Source organism: Callospermophilus lateralis, chromosome 8 (assembly GCF_048772815.1).
Source record: "Callospermophilus lateralis isolate mCalLat2 chromosome 8, mCalLat2.hap1, whole genome shotgun sequence".
Lineage (NCBI taxonomy): Eukaryota > Metazoa > Chordata > Mammalia > Rodentia > Sciuridae > Callospermophilus > Callospermophilus lateralis.
The window spans coordinates 5270813-5296450 of NC_135312.1; the positions used below are offsets into that span (position 1 = coordinate 5270813).

Genomic DNA, 25638 nt, shown 5'->3' on the forward strand with positions numbered 1-25638 from the left:
GACTGTGCAGCTGGCATCTCCGCCTGCAGGTCCCTCGGGCACAGCATCCACCTGCCACGCCCACTCCCCCTCACGGGCCCCTCTCCTGGCTTCTGTCTCAGCCGATGGTCTGCTCCGTGGCGGTCTGAGGCCGAGGGGTCAGGCGGGCTGGCCCCTTGCGCGCCTCTGTGTCTGAGCACTTGATTCCCCGCCAGCCTCATCACTTTCCCTTTCGGGAACTTCCTCCCTAGCCTCCTCTGCCCTCTGCTCTGCTCTTCTTCATCTCTGCCTGCCTCATGCACTGGCCTCACCACCTCTGCCTCCACTCTGGGAGGCCCACCGCCCCCTGCCCCTGAAAGACCTTTCCAGGCCCACAGGACCAGCACCAGGGAGCTCGAGGTGCCGAGCTTTTACCACTGAGACTCAGCTCCCAGCCTCAGGCACGACGGCCTCGGGTCATTTGTATCTCAGTTTCCTGTTTGTAGGAAGGATAACGACATCTGCTACATCAGCCTTTTGGGAAAATGGAGCCTTGTGTATTGTTCATTGAGCACACAGTACCTGCCCAAAACGCTCTCCCATTGAATGACTGCTGGTTACTGACATGCTCAAAGCACTGGCTTAAAACCATTTCTAGTTTTACAACTGACTGTTCAACAAAGGTCAAAATCCTTATCACTAAAACTTTCTAAAAACAGGCCCTACCACCCCATGGCCTCCTACCCGGCCACCCTCCTTTCTCCATCCATTGTGCTGACTTTGAAGAACAGGACGCACTTTTTAACCTTCTATGACTTACTTGCCTGATAATCTCCACTCTGACCTTGGTACTCATGAACTCCTATTTACACTTCAAGACCCAGACCAAATTCATGCCCCCTGGGGAATAGTCATGGAGGCCCTTGTCATCCCCCTCCTGGACCAGCAATACAGCCATCCACGCTCTAGACTCTGCCAGACCTTGCCCATTCCTCCCAGCAGCATGCCCAGCGCGTGCCCCACAGCATGCCCTGGCTGTGTCTTAGTAAATGACACTCACACCCTCTTTCCTGGACTTTGACCTCTCTGAGGACAGGGGCAAGACTAAGTCAGCCCCAGACTCTCAGGGACTCTCACCAACCTGTTCTGGAAGTAAATGCTCTGTGCATCACAGTGGCAAAGAAGTTGATGTCACAGAGTCCTGGCTTGGGATCCTGGAGGCTACCTTTACTGGCTGTCCGTCATTGTGCAAGCACTTTACACCAGAGTAAGTCTCACAATAACACGGCATAACAATGGACCCCACCCTGTAACAATATATATAATAAATATATACATACACATAAGATGTGACAACTTCAGTTCCAGGGGTGGCACAAAGCATGTTCCAGACAGATGTGAGCTAGTTTTCAATACTGAGCAGGCAATAAAATGCATGTGTAAATGAAGGCCCTGCTCCATAGAGGCACCAGCTGGACATGTCCCCAAATGATTCAATAGCTCTGTCATAATTCTATGCATTAAAATGTACCAAGAATCTGTGGAAAATAGAGGTGAGCAGCAGGCTTACCTCTCCCTGGGTTCCTTGGGGTAATTTAATTTGCTCTGCTCATAGCTAGCCAGATGAACTTGGGTATCACATGCTTGCATAGTAATTTGAGATAAAAATGAAACCACCACATCAATCTGATAATTTTTCTCTTTCTGGGGATGTTATTAGCATTAAAAGCAACAGAAAAAGGGTTTCATTAACGTGTAAGAAACTGCTCAGCTATTGACCATTATTAGGACTTCACAATTGGCATGGGAAAAGGAAGAGGGGAAGTTTAGTTGGCTAATGAGTAAACAGGGACACACTGATAAGATGCAGAAATAAAACACAAACCAACACCAGAAAACCACTTCATGGTACTGTGTCAGAGTCAACTAGTAGATGGAAAAATCGGTTTCCATGGAGAGTGATAGTCTAGCTGGAAACAGAGGGTCAGGATCAGTGCAGTTTACACAGTTAATACGCAACACTGGGGATGAGCTTCTAAATACCATCTCAGGCTGATAGAAAAATCCACTTACATACAGGTTGAGTAGCCCTGAACTAAAATGATTGGGACCATAAATGTTTCGAATTTCTGACCTTTTCAGGTTTCAGAGTATTTTCACATACCTAAAGAGCTGTCTTGGGGATGGACCCATGTCCAAACATGAAATCCTTTTAAGTTGCATATATACCTTATACATGTAGCTGGAAGGTAATTCTTTATAATGTTTTCAGCATGCTTGTGTTTTCACTGTGATTTGTCACATGAGCTCAGGTATAAACTTTTCCGCTTGTGGAATCATGCCAATGTTGAAAGTCTTTTGAGTTTTGGAGTATTTTGACTTTCCTATTTTTGTTTTAGGGATGCTCAGCCCATAGCTCCAGTCTCTTAAAGGACTCCAGATTCTCTGTTTATATGGGACATTAATGCTTTCTAAAAATTTTCCATTGCACTTGCCGTAGGGACCGGAAGCTCCAACATGGCGTTCGGTACCGCGTGGTCCGGCCCTGTCTGTGAGTAGGGCTCCTCTTCCTCGCTTGCGTGGCTCAGGTCAAACTAGTTTTCTTTCAGTTCTACGGGTCACGCTCTTTTTGCTTCAGGGCCTTGGCAAATGCAGTTCCACCTCCACGCACTGCTTTGCCATCTCTTTAGAACAATCATGACTCGTCTTTTAGGGCCCGGCTGGAAAGTTAACTTTTTTTAGCAAAATTGCTTTGGGCCTCTCCAGTCTACTGCGTCTACCCTATCATCATCTCTCTTTTCCCTGATAATTCTTACAAAGATTTTAAACAATTTTGTTCGGTTTACAATGTCCAAGTTGGAGTGTCGTGCCCAGCTTAGCGATGGGAAGAAGCTAGAAAATGCACATGACCCTAACTTTCCTGGAACCCACTACCTTGAAGTCTGGAGAAAGTCTGCCTCCAGCAGAGAGGGAGGTGTTGCCTTGGAGTGCTGTGGAAAGAAGGCAGGGCTGCCAGCTGGAGGGTGGGGGACTTCAGCTGAACTGCTTGATGAAATGCTCAAGGTCGTGTTTGGGCCTAAGTGACAGGATCCAACCAATGTTTTTCCAGACACCAAGGGAATCTGCATCTTCTCACAAGGTCTTCTCTATAGCCCTCACTGAGTGGTCAGGAAAAAGACCAGGCCAAGAAAGGAGACGGCAGAAGCTGACCTTGATGGCCCAGGACTTAGGGAAGAGAATAACTGCTGTGACAGGAAAGGTAAGGAGTGCTTGACCCATCGCCCCGTATCTTGATGGAAAAATGTCTTAGGCTCTGGAGGAAGGCAGCAGATTCTTCAAAAGGCTCAGGCAAATACCCATGAAGGTAGGGGATTGAACAAAAATCATAAAACTCTCCAAGGGAAAGAGAAAGAAAATCATTCTGAGCTCAAGACAGTGATCTCCTCCTTTGGGGAAAGGGACAAGATCAGTGAGAAATACCTGTAGGAGTCCCAAGACCCATAGACACAGACCTTCCTGACTGAGCCTGCACCAAAACAACGATGATCGCGTACAGCCCCCACCAAACAAGATCAGCAAGTGTCAGGTGCCGGGATGCAGGAGCCCACTGCCAGGGCAAGGCGCACGGAGAGGCAGAGGCCTGCAGGCAGACCTCGAGCTGAGGTGGAACAGTGCCATGGAGAAAGATACTCACTCGTCTAACTCTAGAGGCGCTGAGGAGAACATAGCAGAACAAAACCCATGTCAAGCTCAACGCCTGACCAGATTGACTCATCCCCGGCCCACACCAACGCAAAGGCACAGAAGCAGAGAAGTCATGACCATTTCTAGGAATAGACACAGTCCTACACAATGTCCAGATTTTAACCCAAATACGGGACATGTGACAAAGCAAGAAACAAAACCCAGTAGAACCATATTCAGATATGAACTAGGTGTGGAGACTGATAGACAAAGAATTTAAAATGTGTCACTCTCCCTATTGGAGAACTGTGGAGCTTGTATTAACCACAGGAACGTAGGCATTCTGTGCAAATTCAATAGGTATTTCAGCAAAAAGATGGAAAGTATGAAAATAGTCACACAGAAATGCTAAACACACACACATACCAAAACAGAGTGACAGTCATGAAAAATGGTTCAGAAAGGCTCATCCACAGACCCAAAGGGAGGTCAAAAGAAGTTACTTAAAATGAAACTCTTAAAAAGAAAAAAATGGTGGTAGTGGTGGTGGTGATAGGGACAGAGTATCCAAAGGCTGTGGAGGAAGTTACCAAAGGTCTATTTTATGTATAATTGGAATCCCAGAAACAGAACAGAGAAATACAGAATGCATCAGAAAAAATTTTTGCAGAGATAATGACCAAGAATTTGCAAAAATGATGAATCATCAAACTACATATTCAAGAAGTTGAGAGAACATCAACAAGAAAAGCATTAAAGATAAAAACAAAACCTGATACATCAAATACATCAGATCTAAAAACCAAAGATTAAAAAAAATAATCTTGGACACAGCTCAAGAAAAAAAGCCGTATACCCACAAAGGAATAGAGATAAGAATCACAACAGATTGATTATCAGAAACACTAAGTCAGAGGCAATGGAGTGACATAAAGAAGACCTGGAGGAGAAAAAAGCTGTTCACTTAAAACATATATCCAGTTAAAATGGAAATCAATAGTTTCCCAAGAAAAAAGTTTTTAAAAAACAAATAAATTTACTCCAAGCATACTTGCATTGTAAAAATGTTTATAGGAAGTCCTTTAGGTAGAGTGAATATGAGGTGCTACCAAAAGAAAAAGTGAAGCTACACATCAGAAAAAGAATGCCAGAAATAAACAAAAAAGGTAAGCATAAAATTAAATTTAAAAATTTTTAACCACTATAAAATATAATTGAATATCTGAAGCAAAAATAAAATCAGTGAATTTTGAATTTATAGTAAATAGCACAAAAGATGTATGCAAGGATTTGAGAGCATGTTTTTTAGAGATTCTTACATTATTCATATTCAAGCATAGATTCCAGTTAATCGATAATGCACATTGTAAATCTACATCAAACTCTGAATTGTTGATTTTAAAAAGAGGTATCAATAATAAGCTAATAGATAAGTTAGAATGGAATCATAAATAATCATCAAGTAATTTAAAATAAGGTAGAAAAAAGGAACAGAGATAAAATACAGTGAGTAGAAGAAAGAGAAAGATGATATACTTAAATTCAGCCATATCAATAATTACATTAAATATAAATGGCCTAAATATCAATGGCAAGGCAGAGATTATTAGAGTAGATAAAAAATGCCATCTATATGAAGTACACTTTAAGTGTAAAGACACAGAGACAGGTTAAACAAGGGGCAGAAAGAGGAATTGATGGGAGTGTGCAGGAGGAGGCTTATCCTGTCCCATGAAAGAAAACTTTTAGCATCTGTTTTTGACAATGTCATGCATGTACCCTGAAGTCTGCCATGGTCAGAGTCCTTACATCACGATAAACAGCAAAATCTATAAATCAGTACTTTTTTCTTCCTCACCTGAGGACATTTGTTAAGCACTTACCAGAACACTACCGAATATATCATGCAAACACTAATCAGGAAAAGGCTGAAATGGCACATTAATATAGTTGTCCCTCTGCATCTGCAGGTTTCAAATCCAGATTCAACTAACCACAGAGTAAAAACATTCAGGGAAAATGAAAGTCTGTAATGAGCATTGTCAGCTTCATTTCTTGTTATAATTTCCTAGATAAATACAGCATGACATTTTTTTCATAGTCTTTATATTGTATTTATTATATACAATAATCTAGACAGGATTTCAAGTCCACAGGAAGAAGAGTGTTTATATAGTACTACACTGTAACATAAAAGGGCCTTGAGCATTTGTGAATTTTGGTACTCTGAGTTGGGGGTGTCCACTCAGAGTGAACCAGTCCTTCACAGACAGTGAGGGACAACTGTGTCAGGCAAAGTGGACTTTAGAACAAGAAATGAAAAAGGCATTACATAATGACCCATGCGGCAATCTGCCACGGAATGTAACTGTCCTAAGTATGGAGTCCCCTTGCATAGAGCAACAGAATACATGAGACCGTAGTGGAAGGAAAATAGACAAACCCACAGTTGGAGTTGGGAGTTTCTACCCTGTTAACTTGGTAACTGATATAAGAAGTAGGCAGAATGCAGCATGGATAGATAGAAGACCTGCGCTACACCGTAAAGTGCCTCAATCCCACGTTTAAAGAACGGTGACCCACAGGAACGTAGGCATTCTGTGCAAGTGTACAGACTACTCACCGAGACAGGCCATGGCGTGTTGTAAGACAAATGACATCCGCAAGACAAGTGAGAAGAAAGGGAGAGAAATCACGTCAGGTCTTTCCCCTGATCATTGCAGATTACACCAGACGTCAATGGCAGAAGGGCACATGGGAAAGCCCAAATATTGTCAAAATGTTTGTAACTGAATGAAAATGGACACGTAAAACATCAACATCTGTGGGAGACTGCTAAAGCTGGACCTCAAGTCTGTAGCACTAAATGCTTACGTTGGAAAAGAAGAGAAGTCTTAGTCAATTATCTAAACTTCTATTTTAAGAAATTAGAATATGGACAACAAATTAATGCCAAAGTAAGTAGAAGCTAGGAAGCGATAAAGATAAGAGAAAAAAACAATAAATAGAGGAAAACAATAAAGATAAAACCACTTCTTTAAGAAGACCAATACACTTGATAAACCTCTAACAAGAATGACAAGGAAAATCAAAGAGAAAGCAGTTACCAACTTGGGGATGGCAAAGGGACATCGTTGCTGAATCTTTATTCATAGGCCCTGGTTCTAAGTGTCCCCTTCTCTAGAGTGACCATATGAAAGGTTATTTAAAAAGTTAAATGAAATAGGCAAATTCACTCATCCCAGTGGCACATACTTGTAATCCCAGCAGCTGGAGAGGCTGAGGCAGGAGGGTTGCAAGTTCCAAACCAGCCTCAGCAACTTACTGAGGCTCTAAGCAACTTAACGAAACCCTGTCTCAAAATAAAAATATAAAAAGGTCTGGGGATGTGGCTCAGGGTTAAGAACTGGGTTCAAACCCTGATAAAAAAAAAAAGCAAATTCTTTGCAAGACATAAACTATTAAATCTCAATTAACTTATTTCAGGAAATTGAATTCATCCTTAAAGGCCTTCCTGCAAAGAAAATGCCAGATCCAAACATCTTCACTGTACAGTTCTACCAAATCTACCAGATCCAGGCAGAGAAAACACCACCCTACGCAAGTCCTTGTTTCAGAAAATAGAAAGGAAGACCCCCACCTCATGCTACAATGCCTGCGATACTCTGATGCCCCAACCACATGGAGTTTTTATGAGAAAATAAAAGGACAAGATTCCTTAGGAACCAGATGTAAATATTGTGAGCTAGACATGAGCAAGCAGATCCCAGCACTGTGTAAAAGGAACCAGACATCAGGACAGATGGATTTATTCCAGGAATGTGGAGGCTGCTTCAGCATTTCAAAATCAGCCAGTGTGTTTCAACAGACTATAGATGTTTGATCATCTCAACAGATTCAGAGAAGCTCTTTGACAAAATTCAAAATGCATTTATGATGAAAACTACAAACTGAAAATAGACGGGATTTCTCAACCTGAGGGAGAACAGGCACAAATACCTCACGGCCGACAGCAGCTGACTGGAGGAGCCCCAGATGATTCCCAACCGCGCAGGCCAAGAGCTTGTGGAAGGAAGTCTTAGCCAGAGCAAGCAGGGGGCTGCGTGAGGAAGGAGAGCACCCGCCCTGCAAAGAGGAAATGAAACTGTGGTTGCAAACATGGTTGTCTAGGAGTAATTCCAAAGAATTTACTTTTACAAACTGCTAGAACTGATAAACAAGTTTAGTAAAGTTGTAAGATACAAGGTTCATACGCAAAAATGATATCACTTTAACTTTGAAATTAATGATTGGGAACCCATGATTTTAAACAGCGGTACTTGAAGTAGCACCTAAAATCCATAAAATACTTAGGTATAAGTCTAGCAAAATATGTGTCAAATCTGATGCTGAAAACTAAAACATATTTGCAAAAGAACCCAAGAGGACTTAACTCATGGAAAGGTATTCTGTGTTCACAGGTGGAAGATTTGTCTCTCTATGAAGCACTTCTCTCTAGAATGTCACACAGAGTCACTGTAATCCTAACAAAAACCCAACAGGATTATTCTCTTGTAGAAATCAACAACCTGGTTCGAAAATTCACACGGGAGGGCGAAGGACATAGTAGAGTCAAGAAAGCTTTGGAAGGGTTGATGGTTTGTCCCTGATGTCAAGCATCATTACAAAGCTACAGGGAAATTATCAGTCCAAGGGTGGACGTTTGGCGGGAGCAGAGCAGAATCCAGGGGGAGACCTGCACATGTTTGGTCAACTGAGTTTGACGAAGCCGCAGAGGCACCTGGATGGAGAAGGAGGGTGCTTTCAACAGCGGAGCAGGAACCACTGGTCGGCCATAGGAGATCCCCGAAGCTTGGTCCACACCTCACACCACGTCCACAGGTTGAGCTACGTAGGCTCTGGCTCTAAATGGGAGACCCCAAAGTGTAAAACTCCCACAAGAAAGCATAAGAAAAAACTTTGTGACCTCGTGTAAGGAAAAGAGTTCAGTTGTGACAGAAAATTCAAGATCGATAAACGGAAAGTTGAAGCTGGACCTCACAGACATATAAAACTTTTGCTTTTTAAAAGATTATTGAAGACAATAGAAAGTCAAGCCACTGACTAGGAGGAAATATTGCAAAATACCTCTCTGATAAAGGAACTATATGCAGAATATGTAGAGAGCTCTTAACACCTAATGAGAACAACAGAAATCCGGTAAATTACTGGGCAAATGGTCTGAACAGGCACATCACACCAACAACATAAGGACGGCAAATAGGCAAATGGAAAGAGGCTCAGCCCTGTTAGTCGTGAGAGAACTGCAAATTAAAAACACGCCCCGCCTGTTAGAATGGCCAACAAGAGGGCAGGAGGAGGCCCTGCACTGTCCAGGACGCAGGGCAGCTGCATCTCCCACCTGTGGCTGTGGGAGGGGAACTGGCAGCTGCTCAGGGAAACCGGCTTCTCGGAAAGTTAAGCCTGCACTTACCACCAGAGCCAGCAATCCAGGGGAGGGGTTCACGCTAGAGAAGGGGGCACTTATGGTCTATAAAAACCCTCATGTGGATGTTCATCCTGGCTTTATCCACAGCTTTGCAAAACTGGTCACAACTCAAACGCCCTTCACCTGATGAGCGGACACATGTGCAAATGCCAAGGCGGACTGACTCCCCACAGAGAGGAGCCAGCTGTGGGTACACACAGCACAAGCAGGACCCCCACCCCTCCCCACCCTCCAAGCCTTCTCAGCAAGAAAGTCACGGAAAAGGCCATGCCCACGTGATGCCAAGCCCACGGCCTTCTGGGACAGGCAGAGCCATGGGTTGAACACCAGCCCCTGGTGACCGAGGCCTGGGGCGGGGGATCCTGGGAGGTGAGGGACTTTCGTGTATCTCGGTTGCAGGGTTCAGTTCACCTGAGCGAGAGCCTGAGAGAGGGAGCGCAGTGCCTAACAGCTACCCCTCAAAAATGGGCACCTCAGTCTACAAAGGTAGCAGCCTGTGCCTGTCCCCACCACGGCCAGACCAGTGAGGGTGGGGACACTGCCTGGCACGCAGGCGCTCCTCGAGGAAGGAAGGAGTGACACCTGCATGGCCCACTCTCAGGAAGGGCGGTGGGCACGGGCCTCCCTGCTGGGGCTGAGCGCCAGCTGCTGCTGCCTCTGGCACAGGAGCAGCTCCCCCACTGTCCTCAGCTCCATCGTCAGTATGCGGACAGTAGGAGTGTTGCCGGAGTGACCTACTGTGGCACCCTGGTGGGCTCACTGTGGCTGCCTTGGGGAGAGAAGCCGAGGTGTGGCGAGCCCCATCTTCCCCCGTGCACCCACCCTCCCTGGGCTCCGCCCACTGGTCACGCCCATTGGTGAGTGAGGATATCTCTGAGGCCAGCTGATTGGGAGCTCGTCCTGCAGGGAATGCGGGCGTGGCCTGGGCTGGTGCTCAGCACATGCTCAGTAAGCAACCACCTAAGTAGCCGGAAGGGCAGGGGTATCAGCTGCCAGGCTCCAACACCTGCCATCTGTCAGGCACTGTGCCTTGTGCCTCCTGTACTGCTGCCATCATGGCCCCTCCACACACCCCAGTGGGACACCCTGCACCCACCGCGAACCCCACTTCCCAGATGAGGACACGGAGGTCTTGCGCACTGGACGCAGGCGCTGGGCATGCACTGTGCCGGGCACTTCGTGCGCCTCTGTTGGGTAATGAGATGCAGCAAGTCCAGCACCGGCCCCTAGTGGAAGGCATCCAACTGCTCTGTGCGGGAGCCCTCACCTCTCTTGGGCCCACCCCTGGCAAGCCTGGCCCTAACGCCTGGCCACGGTCACTGTGAGGGCCTACTTAGAGTCTGGTTGTGACTGTCCCAGCAGTGACTCACACGCTTGCGCCCCAGGAGCACTGGGATCTGAGGACCAGGCGCCATTGCTCCCCTCTGTAGTCCCAGCGCCTGTGGCTGGCCCCGCATGCCCTGGAGCCCCGAGTGGCGGCTGGAACATTTCTGACTTCTAATCTGACATACTGCAGAGAGATTCCCCCCCCCCCTCACTTTCGAATCCCATGTGCTCTTTTAATTAATGAAAATTCAGTTCTATGCAAATGTTTCTTCTGGGACCATCCTTTGTGAGCAGCCTTTTGGGAGCTAACTCATCAGCCTCTTCCCTGAATCCGTGTTTGGAACATTCTGGGAACTCGTTATTGGGCCTTTGAACCAAGGAGCTCAAGTGAGCGAAATCAACAAGCCCTCCACTTGGCACTAGGAGTCGCAGGGCTGGGAACCGCAGGCTTTGTTTATTGAGAGCTCTTCACTTCCCTGTCTCCCCGCCAGACACCGCTGCCTGGTGCTGTTCGCCTTGCGCCTCTGAAAATGCAGCCATTTGGAAAAGCAGGCGTGCTCCAAAGCCCATGAAGGTCTCTCCTGTGCATTCATTCATTAATTCAGGCCTGAGGCTCCTCTAATTAGGACACTAGCAGCCCTGAGTCTCATGCATAGCTGGGACAACATATTTATTTTGTGTCTGACACTACAGCTCTACAATATCCGAGCTCAGTGTCATAAAGGTAAAAACCTTTTATCTCGGCAAAAGCAAAGACTTCACATCCAAATAGATGCGGCTTCAGACTCTGGCCCCTTCACTTACACCTGTGTGACACCAGAAGGGCCAATTGGCCGCTCTGGACCTCAGGCTCCTTATATACCAAATGAGAGGGATGGAGAAAGCTCTCAGGAACCTTCCAAGGATGAAATGTAGCAACAAAGCAGGCCCCATACAAGTGGGCTTCTTCTTCCTTTGGCAGCTGGGACCCCTGTGGGCGTATCCAGCGGGTCCACTCTCCTCTGCTTTCCTTCAGTGGGAGGCCAGGGTTTGAGGTGGAGGAAGGCCATACAGCTCTCCAGGGGCGGGCTCAGGAAATCTGCCAAGCATGGAGTCCAAAGCAGGCCGCCTGGTTGGAGCTGGTAGCACACTGCCTTGAATGTCCCCAGTGGTCCAGGGGCTACATTCCTTGGGATCATTTTGCTTTTTGGAAACAGCCTAGAAACAGAACTAATTTACAGGATTACACGGGAGGCTCCAAGTGGGGGTTCCTACCGCCATCTCCCCTCTCTCTTCAGCCCTCCCTTGGGGGGTCCCTCTCTGTCTCTACCTGACCTTTCCGGCAGAGCTCGCCTGCTTCCCGCCTGGGATCTAGCCCCTTCCTGAGGTTTGCTGATCTTGGTCCTGGAAACTGCACCACGCACACCTCCAGCCCTCCTCACTCCTGGAGGACGTCGACTACTAATACGAGGTCCCACGGCCACCTCACCTGCCCTCACTCCCACCACACCTCCAGCCTGCTGCTGCTGTGACCCCCTCCACAGGAGCTGGCCAGCCCAGAACCTTGCCTCGCCCCCTGCTGCCCCGTCAGCCCTGGGGGCCTGCCCATCGGATTTCTCTTGACTCTGAAGGCAGTGACCTCCTTGGTTGAATAGGCTCTGGATCCTTCTGGAAAGGGATTTCAGAAAGGTTGTCGAGCAGGGAAGCCTTGCGGGAGTGGGCAAGCATCCACCCACGGCCGGGGTCTTCACAGGAGCCGCTAGTGAACACGCACGTTGTCAGGCCCTTCTGCTGGAGGAGCCGCGACCCGAAGGCCAGGCTGCAGCCGCGCTGCTGAGTGTGGGGGTCCACCAGTGACGTCCACCGGGGCCAGTCACCCAACCTCTCTGAGCACCCCCCGCACCCCTCCCCGTCTGCTCACCTCCTAAAGGGGAATACATAACCGTGCCAGCCTGGTGTTTGTGAACATCAATGGAAGCCATCGGCGGGAAGCGCTCGGCTCTGTCCCGACAGTTAACACTATGACAAGCCGCCTGTGGCTTTGCCATGTTTTTACAATGTCATCTATTTATTTAATAAGATGAATGAAAAGAGCTTAGCTTCTGAGATGACAGCACAGATTTGGAATCTCCAGATCTGCACTAAACGCAAAGCAAACAGCTATATCAAAACCCCTTGATGCATCTGCTTCAAAACCAGGTTGTCCCCAAATACAAAACACTGCAGTGACGAGGGCTCCACAGGAGTGAAGCCTGTCAACAGGAAACAGAGAAGCCACAGAGCAGCAGCTGGTGGACAGAGGACAAAGAACCCCAGGCGGCCAGCAGGGTTCCCTGGGGCCTCAGTGGAGCTGGGGGAGCCCCGGGTCCCTGTGGGAGAGAGCCGGGGGACCAGCATCGGAGCAGCGGGCCCTAGGGAAGCAGGGGAGGGGAGCAGAGCCAGGCCTTAGAGGGCAGCTGCCTCAGGCCGTGCCTCCTCACGGCCCATTCAGCCAGCAGAGTTCTCCTGAGCCACGTCATCTTCTAAAAGTCCACAAGATTGCGTTTCACTTAGGAATGAGCAACAGGAAAGTATCAAATTCCACACAAAGTCATTGTAAGCGGAAGGAAAACGAAGAACAGAAGAACACACTCACAGGGCAGGTCCCAGAAAGAAGGGCCAGTAAAGCAGATCAAAAGTGCCATCCCTGCCGCTTCACCAGAGCTGAGTCAGGTGGGTGTTGTTCCACCAACGGTCCCACAAGAACCGGGCTGTCAAGCACCCTGGCCCCATGTGGTCCCTTCCACACAGCTGCACAGGTGACTTGCTTTGACCGACTGAAGTTCAGAAAATGTGACACAGCCATGCTGCTCAGCATGTGGGGATTGTGTGCCTCATGTTGAAACTACTGCCGCCGTGACAGGAGGCCCACCCCAGCCCCTGAGGATGGGAGACCACATAGAGAGAGGCCCCTCCACCTGAACTGACCCCCAGTGGAACTGACCCTCCGCTGGGGCCGAGCACATGTGACAGATTGAGCCCAGCTGAAATGCAAACAGAGCACCCACCAACCAACAGAATGGTAGAAATGACACCCTGTTATTTGTCCAAGCCTCTAAGTTTTAATGTGGTTTGTTGTGCAGGAATCGGTAGCTAATATAGAATTCAGAATTAACAACCACCAAAGACATTAAACAAATTTAAGCAAGACAGGAGAGTACAATACAAATCAGAAAAAAATGCCTCAGAAATCAGTCAAGAGAACTCGGGAAACAAGAGACACAAAGGGAAAATCATTTCAGAAGGAAAAACGTCATGGAAAGCACACAGAGAGACACACAGATAATGCCTTAAGAGAACCGTCGCAGTGAGGTCATTTTAAAAGAAACAGAGGAAGAGGTAAAAAGATCTGAGAGAAAGTCACAAATATTGAAGATTGGCAGAGAAGAACCAGCGTGCAGATAATAGGCACCTTGGCAGGGGGAACTATAGCCAGAGACCAGGCACCTACTGAACACAACCCTTCCACGTGTGACAAGTCCCCAGGGAAAACCAGCGGGAAACCACACACTGAAGGAGCACCGTGTACCGAGGCATGCAGGCCCAGAACTAACACAGGCCACATTCTGCAATGCTCCTGGCTCTAATGAAAAAGGAAACATGGTTTTGCTCCTACCTGGGCAGGCTGGACCCGAGGCTCTGGCTGAGTAGAAACTCCAGCAAACCCAGGGGCGTGGGTCTTGCAGAGGGGACAGCTGGGGAAAGGCCCAGGGCTGGAGAGCAGGGCACACACTGGGAAGCTGGGGTCTGGCGTGGGGCAGCCGAGGAGGGGAGGCAGGAAAGGCTCAGGTTGGGAGCACTCACCCATGTAGGGCTTGGTGCCAGCCATGGACCAGGCCTTCTCTGCTCCTCTCACCACCGTCGCTATGTTGAAGTCCGTGATGTGGACATGGCCTGCAGGAGACAGATCACCCCAGTTAGCAAGAGCCTGGCTGCCGGCCTGCGTCGTTGGGAGGCTTGTGGAAAACGTCAGGACTTCTGCTCAGAGAGATGTTTTCTCAGACATTTCAACACTGCCATTCTGTGTGCAGGTCTTAGAATTTGGATTCATTTGTACAACATACACGTTACTTATAAATACTGAGACTGAGGGGCAGTATGGAGATTCCTGGGGAAGCTGGGAATGGAACCACCATTTGACCCAGCTATTCCCCTTCTCGGACTATACCCAAAAGACCTAAAAAGAGCATACTACAGGGACACAGCTACATCAATGTTCTTAGCAGCACAATTCACAATAGCTAGACTGTGGAACCAACCTAGATGCCCTTCAATAGATGAATGGATAAAAAAATGTGGCATTTATACACCATGGAATATTACTCAGCACTAAAAAAATAAAAAAAATCATGGTGGCATTTGCAGGGAAATGGATGGCATTAGAGCAGATTATGCTAAGTGAAGTTAGCCAATCCCTAAAAAACAAATGCTGAATGTCTTCTCTGATATAAGGGGGGTGACTCAAAATGGGATAGGGAGGAAGAGCATGAAAGGAAGACTACCACTAAATAGGGAAGAAAGGTGGGAGGGAAAAGGAGGGAGAAGGGCAGTTGCACGGAAGATGGAAGGAGAACCCATTGTTATACAGAATACATATATGATGTTGTGATGAGAAAAAGAAAAAACAGTGTGTCACATTAGATTGGATAGAGAGAAAGGATGGGAGAGGAGGGGAGGAGTAGGGGGAATAGGAGGGGCAGCAGAACAGAATAGACAATATGATTGATGGATGTACATTCCATGTATGTATCATATGTCAAACACATTCTGCTGTCATGTATGACTAAAAAAATAAAAATACATCACATAGGGTTTTTATTTGGTTTTCTTTCCCTTCTCCCTTTCCTTCAAAAGTTTAGTACTTGCATCATAAATGTAATGCTAGCTCATTATAATAAGTTAAAGAAACAGAACATGATTTTCAGCCCACTCTCATCCCTCCCCAGTGACTCTCCCCACCATGCGATCACTCTGATTCGGCTAGCTTCTCCATTAGTTTTCTGTTGGCTTAGGCACATACGCTGGGCCTTTGGTCAGCTCTTTCAACAATGAGATCATGCTCCATGGGTCATTCTAAAAGCTACTTTTGCATTTAGCCATGTACCATGGATATCTTTCCACATTCATCTGCTCAGGTCTATCTACAAGACCTACAATCCCTTACCCTTTGTATTTGCTCTCTGTTGCTATAACAAAATACCTGAAATGTGATAATTTATTTTAGAAAAGAGGTTCTTTTAGCTCATAGAAAGGAGGCTAAAAGTCCACGTGTGTGTGGTCTCATTTCTTCAGCCTCTGGAGAGGGTCCTCTTGGCTGCATCATGACATGTGGATGATATTAGGGCTGGAGCCCATGCAGAAGGGGAAGACTACCTAGTGCCACAGGAGGCCAGAGAGGGATGCTGGGGCCAGGCTCATTTTTATAACTTGTTCTTGTGAGAACTGACTCACTCCATGAGATCAGCATGAACCCTGAGAACAGTGGCCTAAGGACCTAAACCCCTCTCCCAGGCTCCACTTGACAGGTTCCACCTCCTCTTGCTGCCACCAGTCTGAAGCCTACTCACGGAGAAGGCGGAGCTTCAAGTGAGCAGGGCAGTGGCCTCGAAGCCTGATCAAACCCTGCCTGAGGCCAGGCCAGGCCACTCCACTGGGCTTCGGGGCCAGCAAGGAGCCAGAGAGGGCAGGGGGAGTGTACAAGGAGCTGGGGAGGGGTGGGGGGTGGACTGCACGGCACGGGGCCTCTGGGCTGCGGTGAGGACCGGGGTTTTCAGTGCACACAGGGGCTCTGCTCTGCTCTGCTCTGCTCCAGGACGAGGACAAGGACAAGGGCAGGGAACCCGGTGGCTCACTAGGGAGAGAAGACAGGCAAACCCTCTCCAGTCGAAGCTGCTGCTCTTTAGGGCCACAGCTGGTACAGGACCAGACCTCACGTTGGCCCTCAGGACTCAGGGAGGAGGACGCTACCTGAGGGTCCAGAGAGAGCCACCTGCCCAAGTTCCTGCAGCTGACGGTGTGGACTCCTGCGGGGTTTCCAGGACCCTCACTCCACAGGGCCCAGTCCAGGGCCCTCATCTGTGTCCTCCGGGCCCTGAGTCAGGGGGCCCTGCTGCAGCGGAGGCAGACCCGCTGGCACACACCCTGGAGTCTGCGCACAGCGGTGACACCCTGTGTGACAGACAGCAGGATTCCATTTCTGCTTCCCCAGACTTGCTAATTGATGGACGCGTCACTCCCTGGCGCGTCCTCTGATGGTTGTGAAGATGTAGGAGGTGAAAATTAGCGTTGAAAAGCTTTCCTACGAGCGCCTTCTTGGGAGAATGGAAAATTGACTGCAAATGTGCAGGTGAGAACCGGGCTGCAGGTTATCTGCTTTTCATAAATGGAAAATATCCACGATTCAGAGGAAGGAGACCGGGGCGTCGCGAGGCCCGTTAGCGTGGTTCTAATGAGGGAATCAGCAATCAATAATGAAGACGAGCAGCCCCGCTCCGGGCTGTGCTCGGCCGAGTGCACGGGAAGCAGCTCACCGCCCAGCCTTGGGCACCGTGCGGACGTGCTGGGCTTCGCCCGCTGCCTGGCAGATCATTCTCCAAACCTGCCCTGTGAGCCGCCCTTGATCTCCTGCTTCCACTACCAGGAGCCTTGTAGAAACCCACAGGGGCTGGGGTTTCCGTGTCATAGTCAGTTTGGGTGACGGTAACGGAGTGCCCCAGACAGGGCGTAAGCCACAAGCACAGCTGCTGGAGTTTAAATGGTGTGGGTGACAGCAGCAGGCACCCTCTCAGAGGCAGAGCAGCCCTCCCAGACAGCCAACTGTAGACGGTGGACCCTGTGTCACCTTGATCTTGGGCTTTCCAGCCTCCAGAAGGGTCACACAGGTCTATTATTTATGGACGGCCCAGTCCAAGATCTTTGGTCACAGCAGCAGGAACAAACCAAGATGCACGCCCTGCTGGTTTACGGGTGGCCTCTCCTTGCTCTGTGCTCCCACAGTGGAGAGAGTGCTGGTCCCTTTGTCACCGGATAAGGACAGCAATCCCACAACAGGTGTCACCTGTGACTTCATCCAAACCGTGTGCCCAAACCATCACCTTGGGGGTTGGGGTCTTGCCATATGAACTAGGGGACACATTCAGCCCACTGCAGACCAGGTTAGGCCCCTCCTCTGGATGACCTTGCTCCCCTCAGTTGTCACCCATCCTAGTGTCCACTATTCTGTGTCAGTCAGCTCTGGCCTAGTCTGCAGAAGAGATTCTCTGAGTGTTTGTTGATTGACTGACTAACCACCAAATAACAGAGTGGGCACAAGAGGCCAGGAGGCAAACCCGTGCATTCCTCCTTCTAGAGACAGACCACGCTGCCACACACCAGTGCACTTTGGCTCTCCACCTTCACTGCTGTGGCAATGGCACGTTTTTAGCCTGACCTCAGACAGCAAGACTCAACCGCCCTGCCCAGGGTTTTTGTAACAGCCAGGCCAGGGTCAGGTTGGTGCCACAGGGAGCGGCTGCCAAGAACAGGACACCCGGGAGTGAGTCGGAAGGCTCTGTGTCATTCCTCCAACCGTCCTCTGGGGGCACCTACTGCCTGTGTGGGGGAGGGGCCGGGCCTGCAGATGCTGAGCACCTGTGACCACAGGTCACGGAACTAAAGAAGGAGGATGGGGACCAAAGTCCCACAACCCCACAGTGGGGCTAGAATTGCTGATGTGCAAAACCACCACAATGTTTCCCAGGTGACAGTGGCTTATGCCCTTATGCGCAGGCTGGTTCCGGGGCCTTCCCTACAGGACAAAGCACCTGGAGCTCTCCCAGGTGTGGCCGTGTTCACCTGCTGATCCACAGAGATGAGCCAACACGGTTCCTGCTCTGCCATGCTGAGCCTTTGCGCTGCGGCCTCGGCCTCTGGGATGCGATGTCCACTTCGGGCACTTGCCAGTGACTGAAGGCCACTGCAGCCTGGAGCAGCTCTTGCCTGGGGCTTAAAGGGTCACTGCAGGAGGAGATGCCTGGGCACAGTCGGCTCTGCAGGGCGGGTCTTGTTTAGTTGTTGTGACACCTTTTAGTCCTGTCCTCTGGAGTCACTTTGGTGGGTGCCTCACCTGCCTGGAAATTCCTGGGCGTGGGTGTAGAGAGGGGCCCACAGCCGAGGGGGAGCAGGTGTGATGGGGGGGGTGGATGTTGGGGGAAGGCAATCCACAGGCGGCTTCTCCTTCCCAGGAGTCTCACCCAACTTGGTCTGCCCCATCTCTGCTGGCCTATGGGATCCACATTAGGCCGGAGCCAGAGGTCAGAGAGGTGCTGCTGAGCCAAGCGACCGGAAGCCAAGGAAGAGGAGGACCAGGGCTGCTGGCCCAGCTGCTCCGCGGAGGACAGGCTCCTCCCGCTCTGCTCGCTTGCTGCCAAGAATCACCACGCTGCTCCGTGGTGCGCAGATGGATCCCCGGCTGAGGGACTTCGGCCAGCTTCACACCACAGGGCTGCGCTCCTGGGACCAGCGCCCTCCCTCTTCCTGCGTGACCATCACGGCTCACACTGTGGGACGGTGGCAAGAGGAGGGAGAAACAAGCTCCCAGGCAGGAGCCTGCCCAAGCTTCACTGGCCGCCTGGCGCCTGGAGATGGATTTTGGAACGTGTTTTGCCTGATACAGGAGGCGCAGGAAGCAGGGCCCAGGAAGCAATCTGTCTGCTCCAGGCCGCCCACCCGGGGACACAGGGAAACCAGCAGTCGGGGTTGCTGAGCCAGGGCTGAGATTTGGGAGGGGCACTCCCGCCGGGCACTGTTCCAGCCCCGCCCCTGGATGCCCTGGGACTCCATGAAGCTCCGCCTCGGCGTGCAGTCCAGCTGAGGGCCAGTGGAAACCCCTGCCCCAAGGCTTTGGTAGAGCTGCAGTTTGTTTCCATAACCTCTTCTCCACTCTGTGGCTCTCCAGGTAACGTTGCCGGATTTCTGCGCTGGTCAGGTCTCACGGCTGACCACCTCCCTGTGGGCTCTTCCTAAACCATGACCTCGGTCCCGGGTTCTGCGATGAACTCCAGGGAGTTTAGACCACAGCCCTCCCCGCTCAGGAGTTCAGGAGTAACCCAATTCGCTCACTTGGTTCCACGGGGTTCCTCTTGGCGGAGCACAGACTCCTCCGGGTCCCCAGGGGTGGGCGGGGAGCCCCTTCTGGCTCTCACACAGATCCAGCCTTCCTCAGCACAGAAGGGGGCGTCTTGGCCTCTGTCTGCCACGTTCTTGTTTTCTTATTTGTCAAAACTGATAGACCCAACCTGATCTTTTATTAAAATTGGGAGCCATCTTGCCACAAAGCCATGAAAAGATAATTTTGGCTTTACTATAAATTACTGCAAATTCTGAACCTGCTTGGAATGCCTGCCCGTGCCTTGAACTCACCCATGCCTGGCTCTCTGACCAGATAGCAGCCCTCTCTGACACTTAGTGACACCTCATAAATATTGGCCTTCCCTGGCCAGATAATGACCCTCTCTGAGGCTCTAATGGTCCTCATAAATTCTGATGTTGGGGCCAGCAAAAAATGTAAAGTACCATTAGTGTGATGCTTGTCAGAGTTCTGTTATCTGTAACCCCCTTTGTGTAACTTTCTGGGCTATAAAGCTGGGCTGTAGGAAAGGTGGGGTGCTGTCTTGTTCCCGCCGTTTTGGGAGGGAGAAGCAGCCCGGCCGGTCGAAATAATAAGCTTGCTTTAATTTGATTTTAATTGGAGCCGGTGGTCTTTTCTTGCGTCCTGGTCTAACAAAAACCCCACGTGGAGAAGATGGGGTGCGCGGCTTGAGCTTTGCGCCTCTCTTCATGTACTGAGATCTGAACCCCCAGGACCTCAGCATGTGACCTGGTTTGGAAACCGTGGCCTGCAGGTGTCATTAGTTAGGACGGGGCTGTGCTGGAACAGACCGGGCTCCCATCTGACCCACGTTCTGATAGGAAACCAGGACTCAGACATGCACACAGGGGGGACATTGTGTGAGGACTAGACCAGCCGCTGCCTGCCCAGAAGCCACCAGGAGAGGGACCTGGAGCCCGGCCCTGTCCTCACTTTGACTGTGGACTCCCAGGCCCCAGACCTGTGAGGCAGCATTGCTGTGGCTTAAGTCTCCCTGTTTGTGGGACTTTATTACGGCCACCCTAGAAAGCACAGGGGCTGTTATTGGGTGGCCTCAGTCTCTCGCACCAGGTCTTTAGGACCCCACGACCCTCCCCTCCACCACCGTCAAGCAGAAGCCTCCTGTCCACAGCCCCCAGCCCTCCCAAGGGCACCTTGAGCAGTTCTAAACCATCCCTGGCTTTGTCCCCAAACTCCTGAAGCCCCTTCTAGAGAGATGGCGTCCGCTGTTGGCGGCCCAGACTCAGCAGCACACCTCTGCCCCTTGCTTGTCTGGGCCCCACTTCCTTCTCGGCTGCCCCGGCCCTGCCTCTGAGCGCCGTAAACAACACCTGCCCACATTTTGAAATTCCTGGAGTCTCGCCTCCTGGCACGCTTTGACAAGGGAGGAGGTGTCCAGCTCTCTGTGACACGGCTGCTGTCACCAGGTGCGGAAGAGCCAGGCCAGGGTCCTGATCTCCACTGTGTCCCCCCAGTCCATGTGAAGAGCAGGTCCTTCTGAAGTGCTGGCCCCCAAGATGCTCCCTGGACCCCATTCACGGCCCTGGTCACAAGGTGGGCGTGCCCTCCTCCAGGAAGCCCTCCCTGGCCACTCTGTGGCCTCTGCCTTCTGCTTCCCTAGCCCAACCCCGGCCCTGCAGGGTCACGTTGGCAGTTTAGGTTTCTGCCCCGCCCCCCCGCCCCAGTCCTGGCCACACTAGGACACCTGGGAGCTGCAGTAAGTCCCACTGCTCAGCACCGTTCTGCAGGTTGGCTTGGCGTGCTCTTGAGTGCTTGTTGGTGATGGCAGCGGGGACAGGACTGCCACCCCAGGCCTCAAGGTCTGTGGCCACAGAGCTGGGCGTCCTTTGGTCCCCAGCTCAGCACCTGGGCTGTGGCAGGTCTGCATGACGAAGGAGCCACCTTCCCGAGTGTGGAAGGACATGAGGATTACGTCCCCTTGTTGTCATCCGTGAACATCGAACCAGGGCCCTCCGTGACACCACAGGGCACAATGTGCGTGCTTCCCTTCCGGCTCTGGCTCCCCTCTCCATCGCTCTTGGAGAAGTTGAGCTGCCCCTGTGAGAGGGACTCACCCACCCCTCGAGCCCATGACCCGCTCCATTTCCCCGGTGGCTTCTGTTGGTCTTAGTGGTAAGTGACCGTGTTGGCTACCTCACCACTCTCTGGGTCACCCCTGGGGCCAGGCCATGCTGCAGTGACCCCCCTTGACTCTGGTCTGGCCAGCGACTTGCTCTGCCCCCTGGGATGCTGGCCGACATGACATGGGCAGAGGCCTGGGGGACTGGGCAGTTCCTGCAGCCGTGAGGGGGCCAGGTGGGGTGACCCTGCCAGAGCATGGGCCGGGAGGGGCCGGGATGAGCTGCGTGGTCACGCGCGGGCCAGCGTGATGATCAGCCGGCCGCCAGTGGCCTTCAGTGCTGGGGACCCAGACGGGCCCAGCCAACTGGGCACGGGGCATCTTCACCCTGCAGCCTGCGAGCAACCGCTTCCCGTGCTTCCCGCTGCAGCGCCGGGGTCACTTACTGCCAGCCTCACGATGCCAGCTGGAAACAGCCGCTGCTCTCCTCCCCTGCACCTCAGACCACTGCTGCCTTGGGCCCTTTGCCCTCCTGGGCTCCCCAGCCCCCTGCTCCACCCCACCTGACGCACGGTCTCTGCTGCGGCTTCAGAGGCCGCCAATCCCGGGGCGAATGGAGGGGCGGGTTCTGAGACCCGAGACCACCCGGAAGGTCGGGCCGCAGAGCAGACAGGGCAGCAGGAGGCTGCTGGGTGCGTGAGATTTGTGTGACGAGCAGATCTGCGGTCACTGACATCATTGGCAACACCGCTGACCAGTTTGTTCTCTGAGATGGCCCTTAGTGACAGCAGTGAGGGACTCCTTAAATAGCAACGCTGAGCTCCCCTTTGCCAGTGGCTTGGTGATGTGGTTTATCAGAGGTGAGGTGGGTGTCACCAGTGTGGCCTGTGCCCACCGAGGAACACGCAGGCTGCGGCTCCTCCTTACGTGCGCTGTTGAGTGCTGCTGTGACAGCAGAGGCTCAGGAGTGTGAGGTCCATAAATAGAACTCACGAAATCAACGGCCAGAGAGGCACATGACTAAATTCTTGCCCCGAGATCTACAAAAGGCGCCAACGTTTTCCTGGGAGACAGCAGGGTGGAAGCCAATGTGGGTTTTCACCTGGCCTCAGAGCCAGGTGTCCCCTTAGCTGGGGGGCCATCACCACTGCCCCTGCTTCTGTGGTCTGAGCTCAGCTGCCCTGAACAGAGAGAGGGGCAGGGGACACCCGGCCTGAGCGCTTCTGCTCCGGGTGCCGCGAAGGCCAGCCTCGCTGCCTCCCTTTAGACCTTCCTCACCCGCAAGGATGTCCACTGCTTCTACTTTGCAGCTGGGAGGGCAGAGGTTCAGGGGCACAGCCACTGCCCAAGGGCACACAGCTGACTGGGCTGAGGACTGGCCGAGGACTGGCTGGGGCTCAGGGGCGCGGCCACCTGCCCAAGGGCACACAGCTGACTGGGCTGAGGATTCTGGGTTTTGCTTGCTCTGCAGCCTTGATTTGGGTTTCAGCTCTGCCGGGTCCCTGGCATCTTGAGGCAGTTGCTGACCCCTCAGGGGCCTGAGCTTTCAACCCCCCCGCCCCAGAGTGCTCGGCTGGTTTCTGTGGCTGGAAAATTCACCTTGCCCCGACTCCTGCACCCCAGTGCCCGTGTGAATGCGCCCCTCAAATCTCATGTGTTGGACACTCAATCCCCAACTTCATGTTACTGGCACCTGGAGGTGGGGCCTTTGGGATGTGATTAGAGAATGTCACGAAGGTGAGGCCCCATGGTGGCTTTAGTGGCTTCACAAGTAGAGGAAGAGATCCCAGCTGACAGACTTGCTGTGTCTCACCATGTGCCAGGTTAGATGCAGCTTGGGGCCCTCACCAGATGTCAAGAAGATGCTGGCACCATGCCCTTGGACTTCCCAGCCTCCAGAACCATGAGCTAAGCAGACCTCTGTTCTTATAAATCACCTGGTCTCTGGCATTTTGTTATAGCAACAGAAAATGGACTAAGACAAAGGGAATGTGCACTATGGGAAGGGACACCCCCAGCCACATGTGAGTTCATGGAAAGTTCTAAAGGAGCTTCCAGAGAAAGCTAGGGTCTTATCCTGCAGGGGTGGGAAAGGGACAGGAGGAGCTGAGTAGAAGAGGTGACAGACTTGTCCCCGAGTGAGTGCCTCAACAGCCCTGGAAGAATCCTGCTCCCCACTCCAGCCCATGCTGCGAGAGGCCTGGCGGGCTAAGCCCTGCAGCCACGCCAGGGATTTGAGTTGAGGCTACAGTGAGGTTGGCGGCAAAGCTGCCACTCGTCCCCAGTGTGGCCGCTTGTCTGTCCGCTGGGCGTCTTGGGCCATGCTCTTGACCTGTGGTTCTTAGACCTCACCAGGTGTCACGGCCCAGACTGCTGACCTTGACAGAGGCCCAGGCTCGCTGAGGACAGGGCTGGCCCTTGGTGCCTGCAAAGTCCCCACAGGTGAGCCAGGTGGGTGAGCCGCTGACCTGGTGGCTTGCCGCTCCAGATGTGGCCTGTGGACCTGCAATGTGGGCCTTGCCTGGAGCTGCAGCATGCAGAACCTCGCCCCAGCTCAGGCCTCAGCCAACCTAGGAGGGACCCTGGTCACAGGCACAAGGGAACTTGGAAGTCCTGACAGCCATTGACCAGGGACAGCCTCGGGGACTCTCCACACCCAGCTCTGGCTTGCCAAATACTCCATTGTGTCCCATTCCCATGGCAACCCCAGAGGGGCACTTTTTCCTATTTTACAGAAGATGACACTGAGGGTCAGAGAGGTGAGTGACTTCTGAGTCACAGGTCCATGGATGGGGACTGGGATTGGAAACCCAGAGGTCCATGCTGGTCCCCACTGCACCCCGTCACCCTTAAGCCAGAATATGAACAGCAACGACTTCAGAGCCAACTTCCCAATGAGTTCAGCTTAACTCACCGTGGCAGGACCTAGACCAAGAAACGACACGATGTTCATCCACCAGGAAGGAGACAGACAGGGCCTCCTCGTCGACCCTAAAGTCCAGCCCCAGGACAGGACCCCTAGCCCTAGTGCCGAGCCTCCCCCGAGAGTCCCTGCAAGAGCCCGCGGGCTTACCGTGCTCGTCCAGCAGGATGTTGTCCGGCTTGATGTCCCTGGAAAAGAAAACAGAGCGGCTGGCAGTGTGTTCCTGGGGACACTGAGAGGCACGTCACAGGCTGCGGGGCAGAGGTGACAACCCCCTGTGTGCTCGTCCCTCCCCGCACAAGGGCTCAGAGGGGGCGGGTGTGACCTGCAAGGGGCCCTGTCCTCCTTCCTGCCCTCTGGAGCAGCTAGCAGGTGGAGAATGTGCTTCTGAGCGTCACTGATGGGCGGCCTCCTGCCCCACCTCCATGGTCTTAGGAACCCTGGATGCGGACATTTAGATGTCAGTCTTCACCGTCACCCTGGACTGCAGAGTGGCCGGTGGTCTGTGTCCGCCCTGTGGGCGCCACTGCCTGGCCGACCCTCCTGGGTAGCAAAGAGCCTCGCACAGCTCAGCCAGGGCTGGGGGCTCTGGAAGGTTCTGCGCTACGTCCTCATCATAGCAAAGGCCCCCGACTCCAGCTGGCTCTCTTCGGCCAGGGTCTAGCTCCCTGCTCTTTGTCCCTGGCTCGGCTGGTCACTGTGAGCACAAGGAAACCCTGGCAGGCTCCGACATCCCACTCATCGCTAACGGCACGAGCCTGCTGATGCTCCGCAGGGAACCAGAGTGGACAGACACACGCCCCACACGGGCTGTGGCCAGCAGATGAGGCCCATGACCGCTCTCTCCACATAACAAGCAGTCGCTCCTGCGCTGGTCAGGTATCGCGGAGGTCACGTGTGACAAGGCCGTGTTGTCCTGGGAGGAAGGGGACCCTCAGCCGTGTTCTTAAGTTCTCACTTTCACTGTGACCTTTGAGCCGCTGGATTTTGATGAGATGAAGTAAATGGGCGCCTGCTGCCAAGTTCACCAAACC

The 25638-nt window shown here is 51.9% G+C and overlaps 1 protein-coding gene across 2 annotated transcripts in view; it reads right to left on the reverse strand.

The window, feature by feature from the left end:
- Positions 1-25638, reverse strand: part of Stk32b (serine/threonine kinase 32B) — a 284998-nt gene that overhangs the window by 31743 nt on the left and 227617 nt on the right. Inside the window, exons 5-6 of one of the 2 annotated variants that reach the window (XM_077110166.1) lie at positions 24755-24792; positions 14279-14368 (exon numbers count right to left, since the gene is read on the reverse strand). In XM_077110166.1, the coding sequence (XP_076966281.1) occupies positions 14279-14368; positions 24755-24792 (128 nt within the window). The remainder of the gene's footprint in view (positions 1-14278; positions 14369-24754; positions 24793-25638) is intronic. The other variant, XM_077110167.1, reaches the window with a different exon arrangement.